At 39.4% G+C, this 17,079-nt stretch overlaps 1 protein-coding gene across 3 annotated transcripts in view; it reads right to left on the minus strand.

The window, feature by feature from the left end:
- Positions 1-17,079, minus strand: part of arhgef12a (Rho guanine nucleotide exchange factor (GEF) 12a) — a 44,825-nt gene that overhangs the window by 26,369 nt on the left and 1,377 nt on the right. For all 3 annotated transcript variants that reach the window (XM_004543741.5, XM_012917165.3, XM_076873195.1), the window contains one exon: positions 729-749. In XM_004543741.5, coding sequence (XP_004543798.1) covers positions 729-749 — 21 coding nt within the window. The remainder of the gene's footprint in view (positions 1-728; positions 750-17,079) is intronic.

The raw sequence follows: 17,079 nt of genomic DNA on the forward strand, positions 1-17,079 counted from the left end.
AAGACCAGCATTTGTCCAGTAAGAGCAATCACATACAACAATGCAGACTTTTACACATTGCATTGTTTTTACTGAAAAGGTCACTATAATGTATGCATGTCTTACATTACTGCTACAGAATAAGCCTGGCTTTCATGCAAGTAAAGACCCAGAGTAACCGCAGCAACAGTAAGAACCAACTACTGTCCTTTTTATTCTTGAGAATAAAATGCAGGAGGACCTCCTAGCGTATGAATCATGCCGAGTGTGTCTACTGTATAAAATGACACGCTGAGAGGAAGTGGAGGCGCTCTCCTGAGTGCCCAAAGAGCAAGGCCAGAGAAAGGACGCTTCTCAGTGGAGATACCACAAGGCCAGACTCCAGCTTGAACCTCGGGAGGCTATGTATGGCTGCCTCTGCCTATACTGGCCTCAACTGTGAAAGGCCACTGTTCTGTTCACAGTGAAAGGCAGCGATGGGCCACCCTTAAAAGAGGGACCCCTTTGTCCGTCACTCTGTGTGTGTGTGTGTGTGTGTGTGTGTGTGTGCATGGGGGGCGGGGGGTTGGTCCACACTCTAAAGACTTCTGTATTACAGCACACCAGGCCTAGTAAAATCTGCCTCATTTCCCTCATGCAGAGCTCTGTACATGTATGGGACTGGGTGGTGTGTTATGTCTGTGTTACCACAGGATTCCCTATTCATAAGGGTGTAAGTGTCAGCAATCCAATAAGATAAAGATTCTTACCTGTTTGCTTTCTTGGGAAACCTGCAAGATAAAACAGAATAACAGTTAGCATCCTACAGAAATCTGCTGGCAGACTACTAATGTAATGTAGAGCACAAAAGCTGGGCTGCTTATTCCTGTTTGCAGAGTTAAAAAACAAAAAACAAGATGTCGTGCTGACAGTTTCTCATGAGACCCATATAGTAGTAAACATGATAATCCCGATCAAACATCGGAGTTCTTCAGCTACAGATTAAAGCGTTTTCCAGGTCAAATGTCCTCTGCCTCTCAGATCTCATCTGTGTGCATGTGCTGTAATCTAGTTCTACAGACATAGTTTCACTGTAATAATCATATCGTAATCATACACAGGGCCTTCGAAGTGGCATGCTCATTGCCACAGAGTGCAGCAGTGATGAAATAATTAGGGGATATAGTCAGCACCATATTGGAAAACGCAATGTTTTCCAGGATACTTGAGCTCTGCCTTTTTTCTTTAGCAGACAAAGCATGAAAGAAAATTTATAGGCTAGAAAATTTAAAGAAATGCTACACTGTTAACAGCAGCTATAGGTGGTCATTCTCATGTTTAAGAGACAGCCTTAACAGAATCACCCAAGGCACACAAGAGTTGGTGGACCTTGCACTTTGTACAGTTTCTAAACCAAATTTTACTCCAGTACTCAAAGATAAGATATACATGCCAAAAATGTGTTTTTAGCCTTAAAGTGATTAAAGAGAATCAAAGACAATCTATTCCAACGAAACGTGGCAAAGGGTCACAGATTTTAATATTGATTTATTTTGTTTAACCTAGCAAAGTATCTTAAAACTCTTAGTGTTGGAGTTGATTATATGAGTGTCACTGCAACACCCGTCAGCACTCCAAGTTGGGGTCCACACAGTCAGTACTACTGATTTTTCTCCAGAAAGACTGAGCCATAATTTGCCATTTTACATTTTATTATTTTTAACTGCGAAGAAGTGGAAAAGATGGAAAAGATTGGTGTCTCACTGTGGAAATAGTCACACAGCAGTGAAATCCATTTTCACACTTTGCTGTAATACCCCAAAGTCTTTATTCAGGCTTGTACATATGTGCTGTATGCTACACTAAATGCTTGTGAAAATGTAAAAAGAGAAAAACAAGGAAAAATGCACAGTATATGAATACAAATAACTACTCACTCTAAAATAATACTGTTCGGTAAAAAGGAGGTGTCATGACTTACTAGCCACATTAACTCCCTTTCTCCTTGTGACACTGTCTCATTCAGGGCCATGCAGGGGCAGCTGAATGGCCCGTTTATGAAAATGCCTCAGACTGTAATAAGTTCCAGAGCTTACAGCAGGGGGAAAAAAAACTAGTTTTAAGTAACCCATTCCCTAAGAAACCTCTGAATTGGAAGGATGGAAAAATCAGCACACAAATACACACACTGTGAAATGCTACATGCAAATGCACAAGCTCGGAGACGGCAAAAATGAGTAGGCACGTGTTTTTGGTTGATCGTATAGGAGCAAATGAAAGCATGACAGGGAAACCAAGAGGATGGATGACACATCAAGCTGTCTACAGTGACTGTAGACATGACTGCGCTGAATTATGCTTATAATAGCGCCTTTTGAAATAATGCTGTGGTTCCTCTTCATGAGGTCTTGCACTTGGTAAAACTTTTGAAGGGAACTGAAAAAAACGTTTGTTCAGAAGGGCAACATCATTTTACGTCCTAAAAAAAAAAAAAAAAAAAAAAGACATGAGTCAGAGCCAGCACAGTCTCTAGAAGAAATAAGAGAAACACCTAGCATGAAATCACTTGCCTATAAAATACATATAAAGACTGAGAGGAAGGACAAAGGTAGTTGTGAAAAAATATGCAAGAAATAGTACAAACAAGAGAGAAGTGGTAAAAGGAAGTAGTGGCACAGCAAGTTTTAAAAGGGACAACAAAACTTCGCATGTGCTATATGCTACACAAAATGGGGGATCACTATGTAAGTTTAAGGATATCAAACCAACTAATATTCTTTAAATTATAGGTACTATTCCTAAATCGAGAAATATCCCGCTGCGCAGAATCCTGAAGCTGCCACACTTTTGGTTTAAGTTTGTGAAAACACACCACTTCAGAGCTTGACTGTTAAACATCCCTAGTTGCCTCTGGCAAGCAAATCTACAACTAACCATTTAAAGGTCTGGGTTCTGTCATTTACAAACGAATGCTTCCAAAGTTATCATAAAAATAGACACAGGCTAAATTTAAAAAATAAATAAATAAAAACTTTCCATCTAAGGACAACTTTCCGCCTGGGTGGATGTGAGCACTGTTGTCACATTGGTTTTGGCACTCAACCAGTGCAGAGGGGAAAAAAAAAACTGAAAGAAAAGGAATAACAACGATGCCCGGGCATCACAGCAAAACTACAGCACAGTCCCGCTGAGAGTGAGACAGGCCTGCTATGGAAACAGTGCTTCTGAATAACTGCTGAATGTAAAGGCTGTCTGGTAATTTGCTCTGTGACATCACAAATTATAAGCGAGAAACATGACACTAAAGGAATAATGAATATACATTTTTGACCGAATCAAAGATAATACTTGTTTGATCCCTCCTAGGATGAGCCGATCATCTGATTTGTAGTAGCCAAAAAGAAGAAACATTTTTTTTGCATAAACAGAGTTGTAGCATCGAGGTATGTGCAGAGATATTTATTACAGTTTTAAATGTGTTTTGTGGCATATCTACTTTTACTGTAAGAATAGTGTTTGTAAGTCTATTTGCATATAGCGGCTTACTGTGTATATATTATGAACTATGAATTATGTTTTCAACAGTAAATGTAGCTGTAAGTTTGGGAAACATTGCCTATGCAGAAAAGAAGTTTAACATGCATTAATAAAAGTTTTCCAAAACTTCTTTTTGGACAGGTACAGTTGACATGAGACAATGACAGATAGGGGCTTCATCATATTAGCCCAAACTAACAGTCAAAAGGTTGTTTAAAAAAAAAAACAAACAAAAAAAACCAACAACCCACAAACAAAGTATGCAATTAAAGCTGAAGGAACAAATCCAATATATACACATAACAACTGCTAATCCATCTTTGAAGTAATGGTTATTTACTTTAGTCATAACTCATTCCCCATGTGAGCTACTGTGACTGTTGTCTAAGATTAAATTGGTGACAGCCAATTTGAAGCTGCAAAGTTTCAATGTGGGCGCAAGTGTCCTCAGCTTAAAATAAGAAATTTAAAGATGGGTAAGATGAACCATATTTCTACAACACTTAGATAGCTGACGACAAGTCATCATACCCGATACATGTAACAGAATGACAAAGGCTTAAAAGTCTCATTTTGGTTTTGTCTCAAGCAAAAAGGACTGAAATACACAGTTCTATTATACCTGTAAGACAAACAGAATAGAGTGTGACAATTTTTTATAATAATTACATTTCAGTGTTTTGCCCTGCTCTACCCTGTTAGACGTCATGCCAATTGTAGATAGGAAATATCACATAAAAACATTTTAGCACCAATAAAAATAACAGTTTTTGGGGTTCCCATAACACCCCCTCCCCAATTTAAATTACAATCACACCAGTAACTAAAGACAGAGTTTAAAAGAAATACTTTTCATTCTATATACTCTTCAGAAACTAAATATTCCGTATTTCTCGGACCATAAGGCGCACCAGATTATAAGGCGCACTGTCGATGAACGGGTCTGTTTTCATACATTAGACGCACCGGATTATAAGGCGTATTAAGCAAAACAAAACAGTAAGATAAGTTAAACTTTACTCAACTCATTCTTCTTGTTTCCTCCACTTCTGAACCATTGATTCATTAATGTTGAATTCTCTCGCAGCTGCTCTATTCCTATGTTGTTGCAGTATATTAATGACTAACCTCGTATTGTGGATGGATTATCTCAGTTGTCCTCCTGACTGAAGTTTGGTCCACTTACAGCATCCTGCCATGAGATTGCATTTGTCCATAACCATCGGGAACCCTCAAGTTAACTTTTATCGAGTGGAAAAATGTTAGTGTTCATCCTCCAGCTTCACTGTGTTTGTTATGCTAACATAGCTCGCTAGCGATCGCGTAGCACATCATTATATAGCAGCTAGTCCAACTTCAGTAACCCTACAAACATCACTGCTGTTTAGTTTTCTGTTTTCATTTATGTTGGAAGTGATAGCAGAGCTGTAGGCTTTAATTTTTTCAGAAATCTCTCAGTCAGAACATGCTATATCATGTTTAAGTGGAAACTAGCGAGCTAACTTTCTGCTAACTTCTAACTCCGTTAAATGTAATAAATTCTGTTTTCATGGATGCCTAGATGTTAAACTTCATTGTTACACCCGGTAAAGCAGCAACGCTGATCATTTTATTACAGATGAAAGAATTTAGACAGTTTTTAACTCTCAGTGATGCCGCAGTGTTCATTTGACTTTGGGACCTGAAATGGACAGAGTTTTGGACACAGATTACTCCGTGAGGGTCCTGACTACGGTAGCCATAATGTTCAGACAATCCATCAAGCGGTCCGGCTTTTCAGTTTTTGAGAAAATTAAAGGATTTTAAGCACGCCTTACAGTGCGGAAAATACGGTATATATATTTTTCTGCATGAAAAATATTAATAAGTGATTAAAGCTGTAATCTTAGGACTGTTCAGATAAAGAGTAAACTGGAAATACATTAAATAGTGTAATTGGTTCTTCTTTTATATTCAACTCATCACATCTGTAGTTAAAGGGAAACTGAAAAGTGGTATTAAGTGGAACGTGGATTTTGGTCCAAAAACAATGCTACCTTGGTTTGTCGATTTACAACAACAGCATGCATTCATAACACTAACCCAAGGGTTACTGTCCAAGAAAAGCAATTGTCATGGCCACGTGGATAGTTAAGTATCTTAATTGGCTGCACTAGGAGTGTTTCAGGCTTACAATTGGGAGTGTAGCTCAGGCTTACAATTCAGGTTTGTCTAACAATATCTGTACTAGCTGGAGTTAAACAATGAAAAGGAAAAAGAGTAGTTGTGAATGAGCAAATTCGGATAAGAGCTGGTTGCTGTGGCATAGATTCTGACTGTAGTGACTGCAAAGCCTGCAAGTCTGTTCATACTATAGGGTCTCACTTCATAGTTTGTAGTGAAAAGTAGGGCTGGGCCATATTATACCGTTCACGGTAATACCGGTATAATGTTAGGCAACGATAGGAAAATGAAATATCGCGATAGAATGGGAGTAAAACGCGCATGCGCAGTGCCTTTGTTTTCATACGCACATGGCCGATTGTTGAGTGAAACAGATGAACCAGAATTGGTTTGTAAAAATGGTGCAACTTCCGTGATGTGGAACTGGTTTGGTGTTTGTCCGTCAGATACACAACAAAGCACATTTTTTTGCAGAACATGCAAGCGGCCGTCGTTATTGTCATATTTGTCGGACTAAGATGCTCTTAAATCTGGGAGTAATCTGGGTCCTAAACTCCGTATGCTTCAGGTCAAACGAACACTGCAGCATCACTTAGAGTTAAAAACTGTCTAAATTCTTTCATCTTTAATAAAACGATCAGCATTGCTGCTTTACCAGGTGTAACTATAAAGTTTAACTTCCAGGCATCCATGAAAACAAAAGTTATTACATTTAACGGAGTTAGAAGTTAGCAGGAAGCTAGCGGAAGTTAGCTCGCTAGTTTCGCTAGTTACCTAAGCATGATATTGCATGTTCTGACTGAGAGATTTCTGAAAAAAAATCAAACGTACAGCTTTGCTATCACTTACAGCATAAATGAAGACAGGAAACTAAACAGCAGTGACGTTTGTAGGGTTACTGAAGTTGGGCTAGCTGGTATATAATGATGTGCTACGTGATCGCTAGCGACACAGCTATGTTAGCATAACATAAACAGTGAAGCTGGAGGACGAACACTAACACTTTTCCACTTATAAAAGTTAACGTGAAGGTTCTTCATGGTTAGAGACAAATGCAATCGCATGGCAGGATGCTGTAAACGGACCAAACTTCAGTCAGGAGAACAACTGAGATAATCCATCCACAATACAAGGTTAGTCATTAATATACTGCAGCAACATGGGAATAGAGCAGCTGCCAGAGAATTCAACATTAATGAATCAATGGTACAGAAGTGGAGGAAGCAAGAAGAATGAGTTTAATAAAGTTTGATTTATCTGACTGCTTTGTTTCGCTTAATGTGCCTTATAATCCCGTGCACCTTATGGTCCGAAAAATACATACTGCACACTGCAGTTTAATGTTGCAAAGCACCTCTTTTTAACTTCAGTGGATATTATACATGGTTATGCTCAGGATATGTCAGCCCATTTCTACTGGAAATGCCTTTTGGTTAAACTTTCAGCAAGGAATTTGCATTTGCACTGTTACATTTTTATAAAGCTTTAATGTACATAAAAACCAGCTTCTTGTTTAAGTGAAAATAAATGGAAGGTTGTCTTTTTGCGCTAGTAATGTTGTGGAGTTGTATTTTGTCTCGCATCAATTATATCGTCGGTTATATCGTTATCGCAAATTTTCAAATATATATCGTGATAAATATTTTTGGCCATATCGCCCTGCTCTAGTGAAAAGTATTACTGACATACACTAAAGCCCATAACTTCACAGTACATACTCTTTTGCCGATCAGCAGTGTATAATCTCCACGCCCCCTCCTCCCCTGATAATACTACGAAAACTATGCAAAGTTTTAATTCTTATCAAGTCTCCATTAATAGTTTATGTCAGGTTTCAAGGACTGTATAAAACAAGTAAAGCATTTTTCATTTTTTTAGATTTGCTAGAACAAACAAGAGTATAAAAGACTTGTGTTAATAATCACTGGTTGAGTGTTAATAATCACTGGTTGCAGTACAAAAACATACAACTGGTGCAGAACGCTGCCGCTCGCCTGTTGACCGGTTCAAAAAAAAAAAAAAAAGAGACCACATCACTCCGGTTCTCTGCTCTCTCCACTGGCTCCCAGTTGCCTTTAGGATTGATTTTAAAATCTTATTGCTGGCCTTTAAGGTTTTAAATGGCACTGCACCTTCTTACCTGTCAGAACTCCTTAGTACTTATCGCCCCAGGAGATCTTTGAGGTCAGCCGACCTGATGCTTTTAGATGTTCCCAGGTATAAATTAAAGACAAAGGGAGAGAGGGCGTTTGCTGTGGCTGCACCCAGACTGTGGAACAGTTTACCTCCTCACGTCAGACTCTCCAAAAGCCTAGAAACTTTTAAAACCGCTCTTAAAACTCACCTCTTTTCATTGGCTTTTAGAAAGGTTTAATTTATTTGTTTTATATATTTTTATTTTATTTTTATCAGCGAGGTGTTATTACGAAATTGTGTTCTATTGTATTTTATCTGTATTTACTGTACAGCACTTTGGTCAGCCTTGGTTGTTTTTAAATGTGCTCTATAAATAAACTTGACTTGACTTGACTTGACAAAGAACAGCATGATATGAACAGAAAATATGCGGTTCTGTTTAAGTATTAAACAAAACAGCTTCTGAGTCTGCTTGCAGAAGTTGCACACTGATGCAACACTCTAAACAGCCTTTTAGTAATAATAAAAAAAAAAAAAAAAACCCCATCTTGGACCGTGTGAATCCTGTTACAACAACTGACAACAACTTAATTCTTCTACATTGTGGTTTTGTTAGAACATTTTTAGATCACAGCTTACATGTAGATCTAAGAGAAGCTACAAAACCAACTTGCTAAAACCAGCTTTTTCCCCCCTATGAAATCTCACAGACAACACTCACACTTCATTCAATACTTTAGATCCAGTTATATAAAGTCTAAGTGAGGAACCTCTTCCTGGACGGGGCCATTAACTGTGCAGTGAGCGAGAAAGGGAGAAAGAAGGCAGAGTCAGAACAGGGTGGGATAGGAGGGAGGGGCAGCACTGGAGCGGGCCTGGGCTTGAATGCTCCATTGAGGTTTGGTGTTTTGATGGAAAACTGTGGCAGAGCTGGGCCAACTGCAGCAACAGTGGCAGCAAGAGAGGCCGGGACCAGACCAGCCCGTGGAGAGAGGAAAAAGAAGAGAAAGAGGGAGGACAAACAGCTCTAAGGGAGCTCTGATGCACAGCCATTTCTGTGCACAGGTCTCCCACACTAAAGAGGAAGGGAAACAGTACATAAGGAACTAGGCAAAGTAATGCAAGATTCAGAGGAAATACTTCGGATTACTCTCGGTTCCTCTTAGAATTAATCTAAGCAGACCTAGGGAGATTATTAAAGTTTATCTCAGATGTGCATTATAATGTGTTTTGTGTGCCAACAGAGAAAAATAAAACATTTTAAACTCAGGGTAAGATCTGGCAGGATGCATCAAGTTAGGAAACACAGTTGGCTTCATAAACCAAGCATTACCTTTACTATCTCTGGTCATACAAAGCTGCTGTTGTAACTTCCATTAAAGGAAGTTGCAGTAATGCAAGTCCCCTACCAGAAGCAAAGCAATACAGTTCACAGCACAGCCAGGTGTTGTTGGGGCTAAAAGGGGTGGTGCCTGTCTGTTACTAGTGTAGGATTGGACACTTTGGGAGTTGCCTGCAGAGATCAGACTGAGGTGTGTCAATTCCAGGAGTTGAAGTGTACACCATCACACAGCTACACACCCTGAGATGGTAGATTTCTTTGGAAAATTTGGCAGAGCTGGACTGCAGGTCTGTGGTGATGGCACCATGTCCTCAGCTGAATATCAGTACTACATTATGCCACTGGCCAGCCAAGTACTTTATGAAACTGGCAAAATCTGCTTTTTTCCCCACCTCACCTCCTTAGAAGTAAGATTTCATCTCCACTGTGTAATAATACAGTCACGTGAACAGTCTGATTCATGCCTGCAGCTGGCCAATAAGAGAGAACACAAAGACACTGCTTGTTATCTAATCTATATACCTGAGTCACACAATTTGGGTGCACACATACACACACACCAAACAAAAAAAAAAAACAAACAGTCTGCTTGACGTCATTCCCTATGCTTCCCTGCCAATGACAAAGAGGTTCTCTACACACACACCATCATTTTCTCTTTTTAAACCACTGTCTGCACTTCACCCTAACCTCATGTCAAATGCAATGATGTCACTTTCAATATGTGACCTAAGCAGTGTTACCATGTGGTGCTTTGTACACTGAAATATGGATTTACAGAAAAAAGGATTAAGTAAGTGTATGAGACAGAGAGAGTGAGGGAGACAGGAAGGGAGGTGTGGTGTGTACTGGAGAGACAAGACCAATAGCTTTGGAGCTCAAGCTACAGCCTCAGGGGGAAAACTGTGCCCTTTCTGCCCCAATAAACCTCATCAGGATTCCTGACATGAAGGCCGGGGGGATAGACATTTCTTCACGCTATGCTGTCTGCTGTCCTCGAGCACTGGGAAAGGAAGGAAGGTGGCTGAATATGCTACTCTGCCAAAACACTTGAAGTTATGAGGCCTAATACAACAAATGGCAAACTTTTCCAATCAATGAGCAACTTCTCTGAACTCACAAGACTTTTAATGTGCAGATGACACATTATTTTTCCCCCCGCTAATCATCTTTTCAGGTTGAAGATCATAAAATATTCATTCAAGGACATTATGCTCATTAAAGCAATTTAGCCCAAGAAAAGCAAGATAATTTCAAAAATAATTTGTCACTAAGGGAAACAGTCTATCCTAGGGATATTCACTAGCCTACAAGAATATATAAACAGAAGACTGAAGAAAAGGTATCACCACGTATTCCCTGTCCTGCCTTTCCTTTTTTGTTTTGGCTATCTGCTATCAAAGAAATGTTATCCAATTAAAAAACTGTGGGTAGGTAATTCAACTTGTGTTTTTACAATGGTTCTTGTAGCCAGCCCCCTTCCCAAAAAGAAAGAAAAGAAAGCAGGCGTGTGTCAGTCTGAGTCATCTCTGAATCAGCTGAAACAGGCAGTGTAAGATTAATCACAGTGCAGCGGCATGTTGCTGGCTCTCTCTACAATACAGCCTTTCATAGCAAACACAGAAAACATTCAATTAGAGCATCTCCATCCTGAGGACTCTCAGCATGGCAAGTAAAATGCATCCAATGAGCTACAGCCGGGATGCTGCTCTTTAATGTCAACTATCCATTTCCGGTTATTTTAGACAAAGACTGGATCCAAAAAGTACTAGAAATTAAGTTATAATTTCTTTATCAACTTGACATTCTGAGAAATAAATACTGTAAAAGCAATTTATCTTCAAATCTATTGGAGCGCTGAGCATAATAGTATGGCTTCTTCACTGCCACAGATAGCTTGAAGGCAGCAGCCTAGTTTAAGCCCACAAAGCCCTTACATGGACATGTGAGAACTTGACACTTGGGTAAGACAGCTCTGTTTCCTCGTCCCCCTTTTCTTTACTGTTGTGATCCTGTCTTTCATGAAGTGAAAGTAATGTTTGAGCCCTGAAGCTCTTCTGCTTAACAGCACAGGAGGTGCAGGACAGTAGAGGGTGTCCACATGCATCAACATCACATAGTTGGGTGACAGACCCCCAACTCTCTCAATGCTCAAGAGCCCCAGCTAATATCCAGGCTCCACCCACCCTCCAACATCACCACCCCTGGGCCACTGCTTCTTTCATTCCCCTCTGTCTTCTTCGTGCCATTTCCTAGATATATTTCTTTCCTTTTATTAGCTTGAGATAAGAAGAATTCTTAATAATCTTAAAAAAGTAATGAAAAAGACCCAGACAATTTCACTGGCTTGCAGTTTTCACCTTACCACTTTTTATTTGTACTTTGGTGTAATAGTAAAATATTCTCTGTTCTAACATGGACCACAATAAAACGTAGTAATGACAGGAGACAGAGGTTGATTAAAGCAAAAGTAAAAAGACATGCATGTTATTATGGCTGAAAAAGAGTGAAACAGAGCTGGATGAGAATGAACAGAGCTGGTGTGTGCCTGCGAAAGTGACACCCAGGTGTGAGCAGTAGTCCTAAGATCCGTATTTACATTATATAAATAACCAAAACAAAGAATACGGTCAGTTGTTTGGTGAAGACTTTAGGTGGTTTATATGGTACATTGTGTGCGCTGCTATCATTCTGGAGAAAAATTCAGTAATCTTTTGGTTTTGCTGCACGACTGCTAGATATCCCAGGTCGGGACAAAGTGAAAAAAAAAACAAAAAACAAAACATGTAGCATGTAATTGAACCTAAAAACAATTTCAATGCTAACTCTAACGTGCACCCAAACAAAACAATCCGGATAAATGGCTTGCTTTGTTGCATTATTTTTTTTTACTAAAAAGCTCTTTTTCTTGTGTTCCAAACAAAGCACACCCCTTTTCTTAGCAACAGCTGTGCTTTGAGCTTTTAGGGAGGGTTAGGGTTAAAAAAATAAAAAGCAGCACAAAGTCACTTGCTGTTTAATGTAGCTCCAGTCATGAGGACGAAAAGAGAATCCTGTCCCATCCAGACAAACTAATACTCACGTTTTCACAGGTGAACCCCATGGAATCATTTGCCTCCAGATTGCTGTTTCTTCGCTTTCACAATCACTGCAAAGGCTGGCTGTGGGCTTCTATGTTAAATGCCCTACTACCGCCATGCTAGTTGCTGTTGCCTTGCCTGGGGCCTTTCTTTGCCCCTGTCAGCACCCACAGAGGTTGTAGGAAGCCTTGAGAGGTGAGTTTTATGATCTGGTCCAACTTGTCAACATTGTGTCCTCCAATAGCCCTTGTTAAAATGTATTTCATTTTGTTTTTCATTTTCTATATACATTTTCTAAAACAACAAATGTATGACTTTTTAGGTAATGAAAATTTTTGTTAAATAATCAAGCTTACAAGACTGACCAGAGCAATAATTGGTATTGTCGGTTTTGCAATATTTGAGCTCCCTTAAGCAGGAAGCCATGCCTGTTAATCAGCACTGGACATTTAAATCCATTACAGAGAAGATGGGGTAAATGCACCAGATCTCACATAGGACAAAATACAGGACAGCTGCAGAAGTGATTATGTAAAGCAGCATGCCAGTGTGGTGCAGATGCTGAAGACACAGCTACAATTGCAAGGCTATATTAATGTTCTTTTCCTATCCATCCAAAAAAAAAAAAAAAAAAAAAAAAAAAAGCTCATCAAGACTCACTAGACTAGAAATAAATATTCAACCTAGTTTTTAAATGTGATCAAAAGCTATCTAAAAACAAGTGTTTGCAGCACTTCAGCTCATCATTGAATTGATTCTCGTTTTTTCCTGTGGATGTGTTAGCCATTCAGCCAATTCATGTAAAAAACAGAAACGAAACAAAAAAATACAGCAAATAATAATAAAAAAAACAAACAAACAAACAAAAAAAAAAAACCAGCTTTTAGTGTAATATACAGCGCAACCATGAACTACAACTTCCAAATCTTCCACTGAAATGAATCATCACCTCCATAAAACAATCAAAACCAATTCTTGATGCAATGCTCTATTAATATAAAATTTATTGCACTGCTGTGTTTGATGAGCTCTACTTTCTAACTCTGCTTGAGATCTCTTTGCTCAACATCATGGGACACAAGAAATCAAATCTGACGGGGGGGGGGGGGGGGGGGGGGGGGGGGGGCGAGGGGGGACCACTGGGACATGTAGCTACTGCTTATGAATGTAAAACAAAAAAAGTCTGATGCACAATGGAAAATCAGTCCTGGAAAATAATAAGCAACTTGCATTAAAACTGGACAAAAGCACTCATTTGCAGTATAGATAAAGTATAGCAATATAACCTGAAAGGTTGCTCATCAAGCAAAAAACTACTGCCCCCAAAAAAGACAGACTACAATGTGTGACTCCACACAAAGAACATACTTTCAACTGGTTTGATGAAACAAAAACTTTACTGTCTGACCATAATGACCATCATTATATTTAAAGCACTAAAGATGACGCTTGCAACGCCATCCCAACCACAAAGCATGGTGGCGATATATTGCTGCAAGAGGGGCTGGTGTACTTCTTAAAGTAACACAGCACAATCCAACCAGCATAGCAAAGCAACAAACAGAAAAGCCTAAAAGAGATAACTACTGCCAATGAGAAGAAAGCATGAGACACACTGGAGAGTTTACTACCCCGTCCAGAGCATGAAGAGAACATAATGCCAGCAGACAAGCCTCACTCACTTGCAACGAAAGATACGTGTCAAACTTGTGTCAATTGTATGCTCTCTAACACACACATTCATTTCAAACAGTGAAAAAGTGCGTGCATGGATGTGTACATTTGTACACATGAAACTACAGCACGGGAAATAAATATGTAATAATAATAATACTCATTTACTACATTCTTTGAAAGGAATCTAACCCTCAGATCATCATCTATTACTACAACCTAGGTGACCTCAAGAGAAAATGTTTACCAAGATTACATATCAGGAAAAACTGTTTAAATTTATTTGGCTTGACCGCCCTTACCTAGATGTTACAGGCTATACTAGCTTTTAATCCTGCAAGCTCAAACTACAGCCTGCAACCTGCTTCATTTCAAATGTTGATTGTCACTTGAACTGAAGTTTTTTTCCACCACAAAAGAACATTTCTAAGAGGCTGGACTTTGTCTTTTCATTTGCAGGTTACATGTTAGGGTGAAATGCACATTTCCTCTGTTGCCAAGTTGGAAACTTATGATCAGAGCTTTAAGTGACTGCTGGAAATTCATTTTAATGCACGGTTTAGAGCAGCTGACGCAGCTTCCTCAGTATCAGCGCTGACTAGATGGAGCAGAGGCATGGTGCATTATCGGGGAGGGATGCCAAATACTGGAGACGCATACAAGCAGACTGGGCTGTCAGAACTGCTCATGAAAACATTTATCATAAGGAAACAAACTTCACTGCAGTGACGCAAATATCAACTCCAGTGTCCTGTTATTAAAAATAGTGGTGATATAATTACTCAACTAGCCCACAGAAATATATCAATGTTGACATATAGTTAACCGTTCCCCCTTTAAAGACTTTAGCACGGCAAACTACCAGACATTCACTGATCATGACATCTCACATCTCTCGTTTTCAGCTGATGGCTATGTCACAATGTGAAAACTTTGGCCTTTATTAGGTTGTGACTGATACTGGCTTCACAACTGAGAGCATATTTATGTAAGAATCAATGATATTGAATGATTACTGACAGGCTTGTCAGCTGAAAACTGATTACAGACATAGGTTAAAACTTTTGCTGTGAAATCACACTCCAATCAGCCTCCCTGAAAGTACCTGAAATACCTGGGTGATAAACACTGACTATTTTTTACTACTAGTAATGACACTGGAGGGGGTGTATTACGAAGCTTAACTCTTCAAGTCAAAGGTTTGTGTCATAAAAGTAGCTTCCTATTTACCTGGCTAAATTACTGTGGTAACTCATGGTGAAAAAGTCTGCTTATGACCAGGCCATCTTCTGAGTTTTGGTTTAAAGTCAAAGTGCCAGGGTTCCACTGATTGTTTCATTTACAGCATGTCTTAAGCACAATATAGATTATCTGCTAATAGGATTGTTATGCGCTGTTAAATTTCTGAATAAAGTGCAAACTGTGTGTCATATTGTCACTGAATATGCCCATGCATTAATTTGGTGATGGAGAAAATGTCTAAATATTGTTTTACTTGATTCTGATCTGCTGCCAAGTCTGATGATGAAATAAATAACTTGAATTAAACTGTTTTACTGTGCACTAAAAACCACCAAATTAACAGTTTTCTACTGTATTAATCTCGTTGCATTTTAGTATTATCTTTTTAATGTTCTGTTCTTTTTAGTTTTAATCACCATTTTATCATCATCAAATGATAACATCTCTGACTGAAGTAAGTGTCACTCATAGGGGTCATTTTGTGTAGAAAAAGGGTCTAATGCCTCACGAATCACTGCTTTTCCGAGCACAGAGCATGAAGCAAAAAGCTCTGCTTAAGAGATAAAGTTGAGAACCACTGTTGTGATACCTGTTATCTCCAGCTGGGGTTTTAGGTTTTGTCCAGCCAGCTAATGCAAAGAAAGCCTGGTTGTGTTGAACTTCATTTGCAGTATACCCCTCAGTACCACTTCCCGAGAGGGCCTCAGGGGTGTGGGAAAATCGTGGAGATCAGCAGAACACTATGACAAAGAGTGAACTGCACACTAAACTGACCCACCGGCTGGCAGCCCAACCCCAATAGATACTGAATGCATCCTCCCACCAATGCCAACAGAGCAAAAAAACAAACTGCACAACACCACACATGGCTGGAGCGAAGGCAAAAGCAGGGAAATACAGACACACATAAGGCAAGAGTGAGCAAGCAACAAACCAAAAACCTAATTGATCAGTGCAGTCACTACCAGCAACTGTTGTGGAAAACAATGTAAACAGACCATACATACAGAACAATAATTCCAAGTACAGGCCAGCAGCTGGTGCCAGCCACTGCTGCCATCAGTGCAGTGGGGGAGGGGGGTGTCATATTTATTTTAAAAAAAACAAACAAAAAAAAAAAAAAAACTAGGGCTGGGCTTTCGCTTCCCTCTAGCTCTAGCCATGAGGGTATTTCATATCCCAACCTGGTGTAATAAGCTCCCCTTCTATTCTGACTCCTTCCTTCTCTCCTTGCAGGTATGTGACATTCAGGTGGGAAGGTTTGATGCAATACAACAGCTCCACTTTTTGTTTTACTGCCAGAGAACATCATTTCAGAACAAAAACCTCTTTATTGTCCAGGCACGAAAACCACTGTCATGATGCAATGCAGAAATCAGTGATGGACACACGTGTCCATACATTGGGGTAGTTTTGGACACATCCATCGCTGCATTCTTGAAGGCTGTGACACAATGTTTAGTCAGCTGGTCCAACTTTTAGTTTAAGGTGACAACTGCCTTAGATAAGATGATTACTCTCCGAGCTAGGGTTTTGTCTAAATCCAGAGATTGTTTTAATAGGTGTAGGAGAGGTTTAGCTTTAAAGGCTTAGGGGTAATAGTGATGTTGAAAGGTGTACAGGGATCACTGGATGACTGTTCCCTAGCACACAAACAGTAGAAGTCCTTCTCATCCAGTCCATAAGTAGTATTTTACAGTCTACAGAGAACTCCATTATCCATGCTGAGATCAGCAGTTTCCATCAAGATCTGATGTCCTTCATTAGTAACTGAATAACAGTTATTACCGAGCATCATCTACATAGGTCAGTGTTTTACCTAAACCGTGTAAAACACGTTTTCAGATCAACCGTATCAAGGGACTTTCACAAAAATGTTATGATTTTATTACTTTGAAGGTGAAAACAGTGCATTAACAGAATATAAAAGGTGGTTGTTTACTGTAC

This window comes from Maylandia zebra, linkage group LG14 (assembly GCF_041146795.1).
Source record: "Maylandia zebra isolate NMK-2024a linkage group LG14, Mzebra_GT3a, whole genome shotgun sequence".
Lineage (NCBI taxonomy): Eukaryota > Metazoa > Chordata > Actinopteri > Cichliformes > Cichlidae > Maylandia > Maylandia zebra.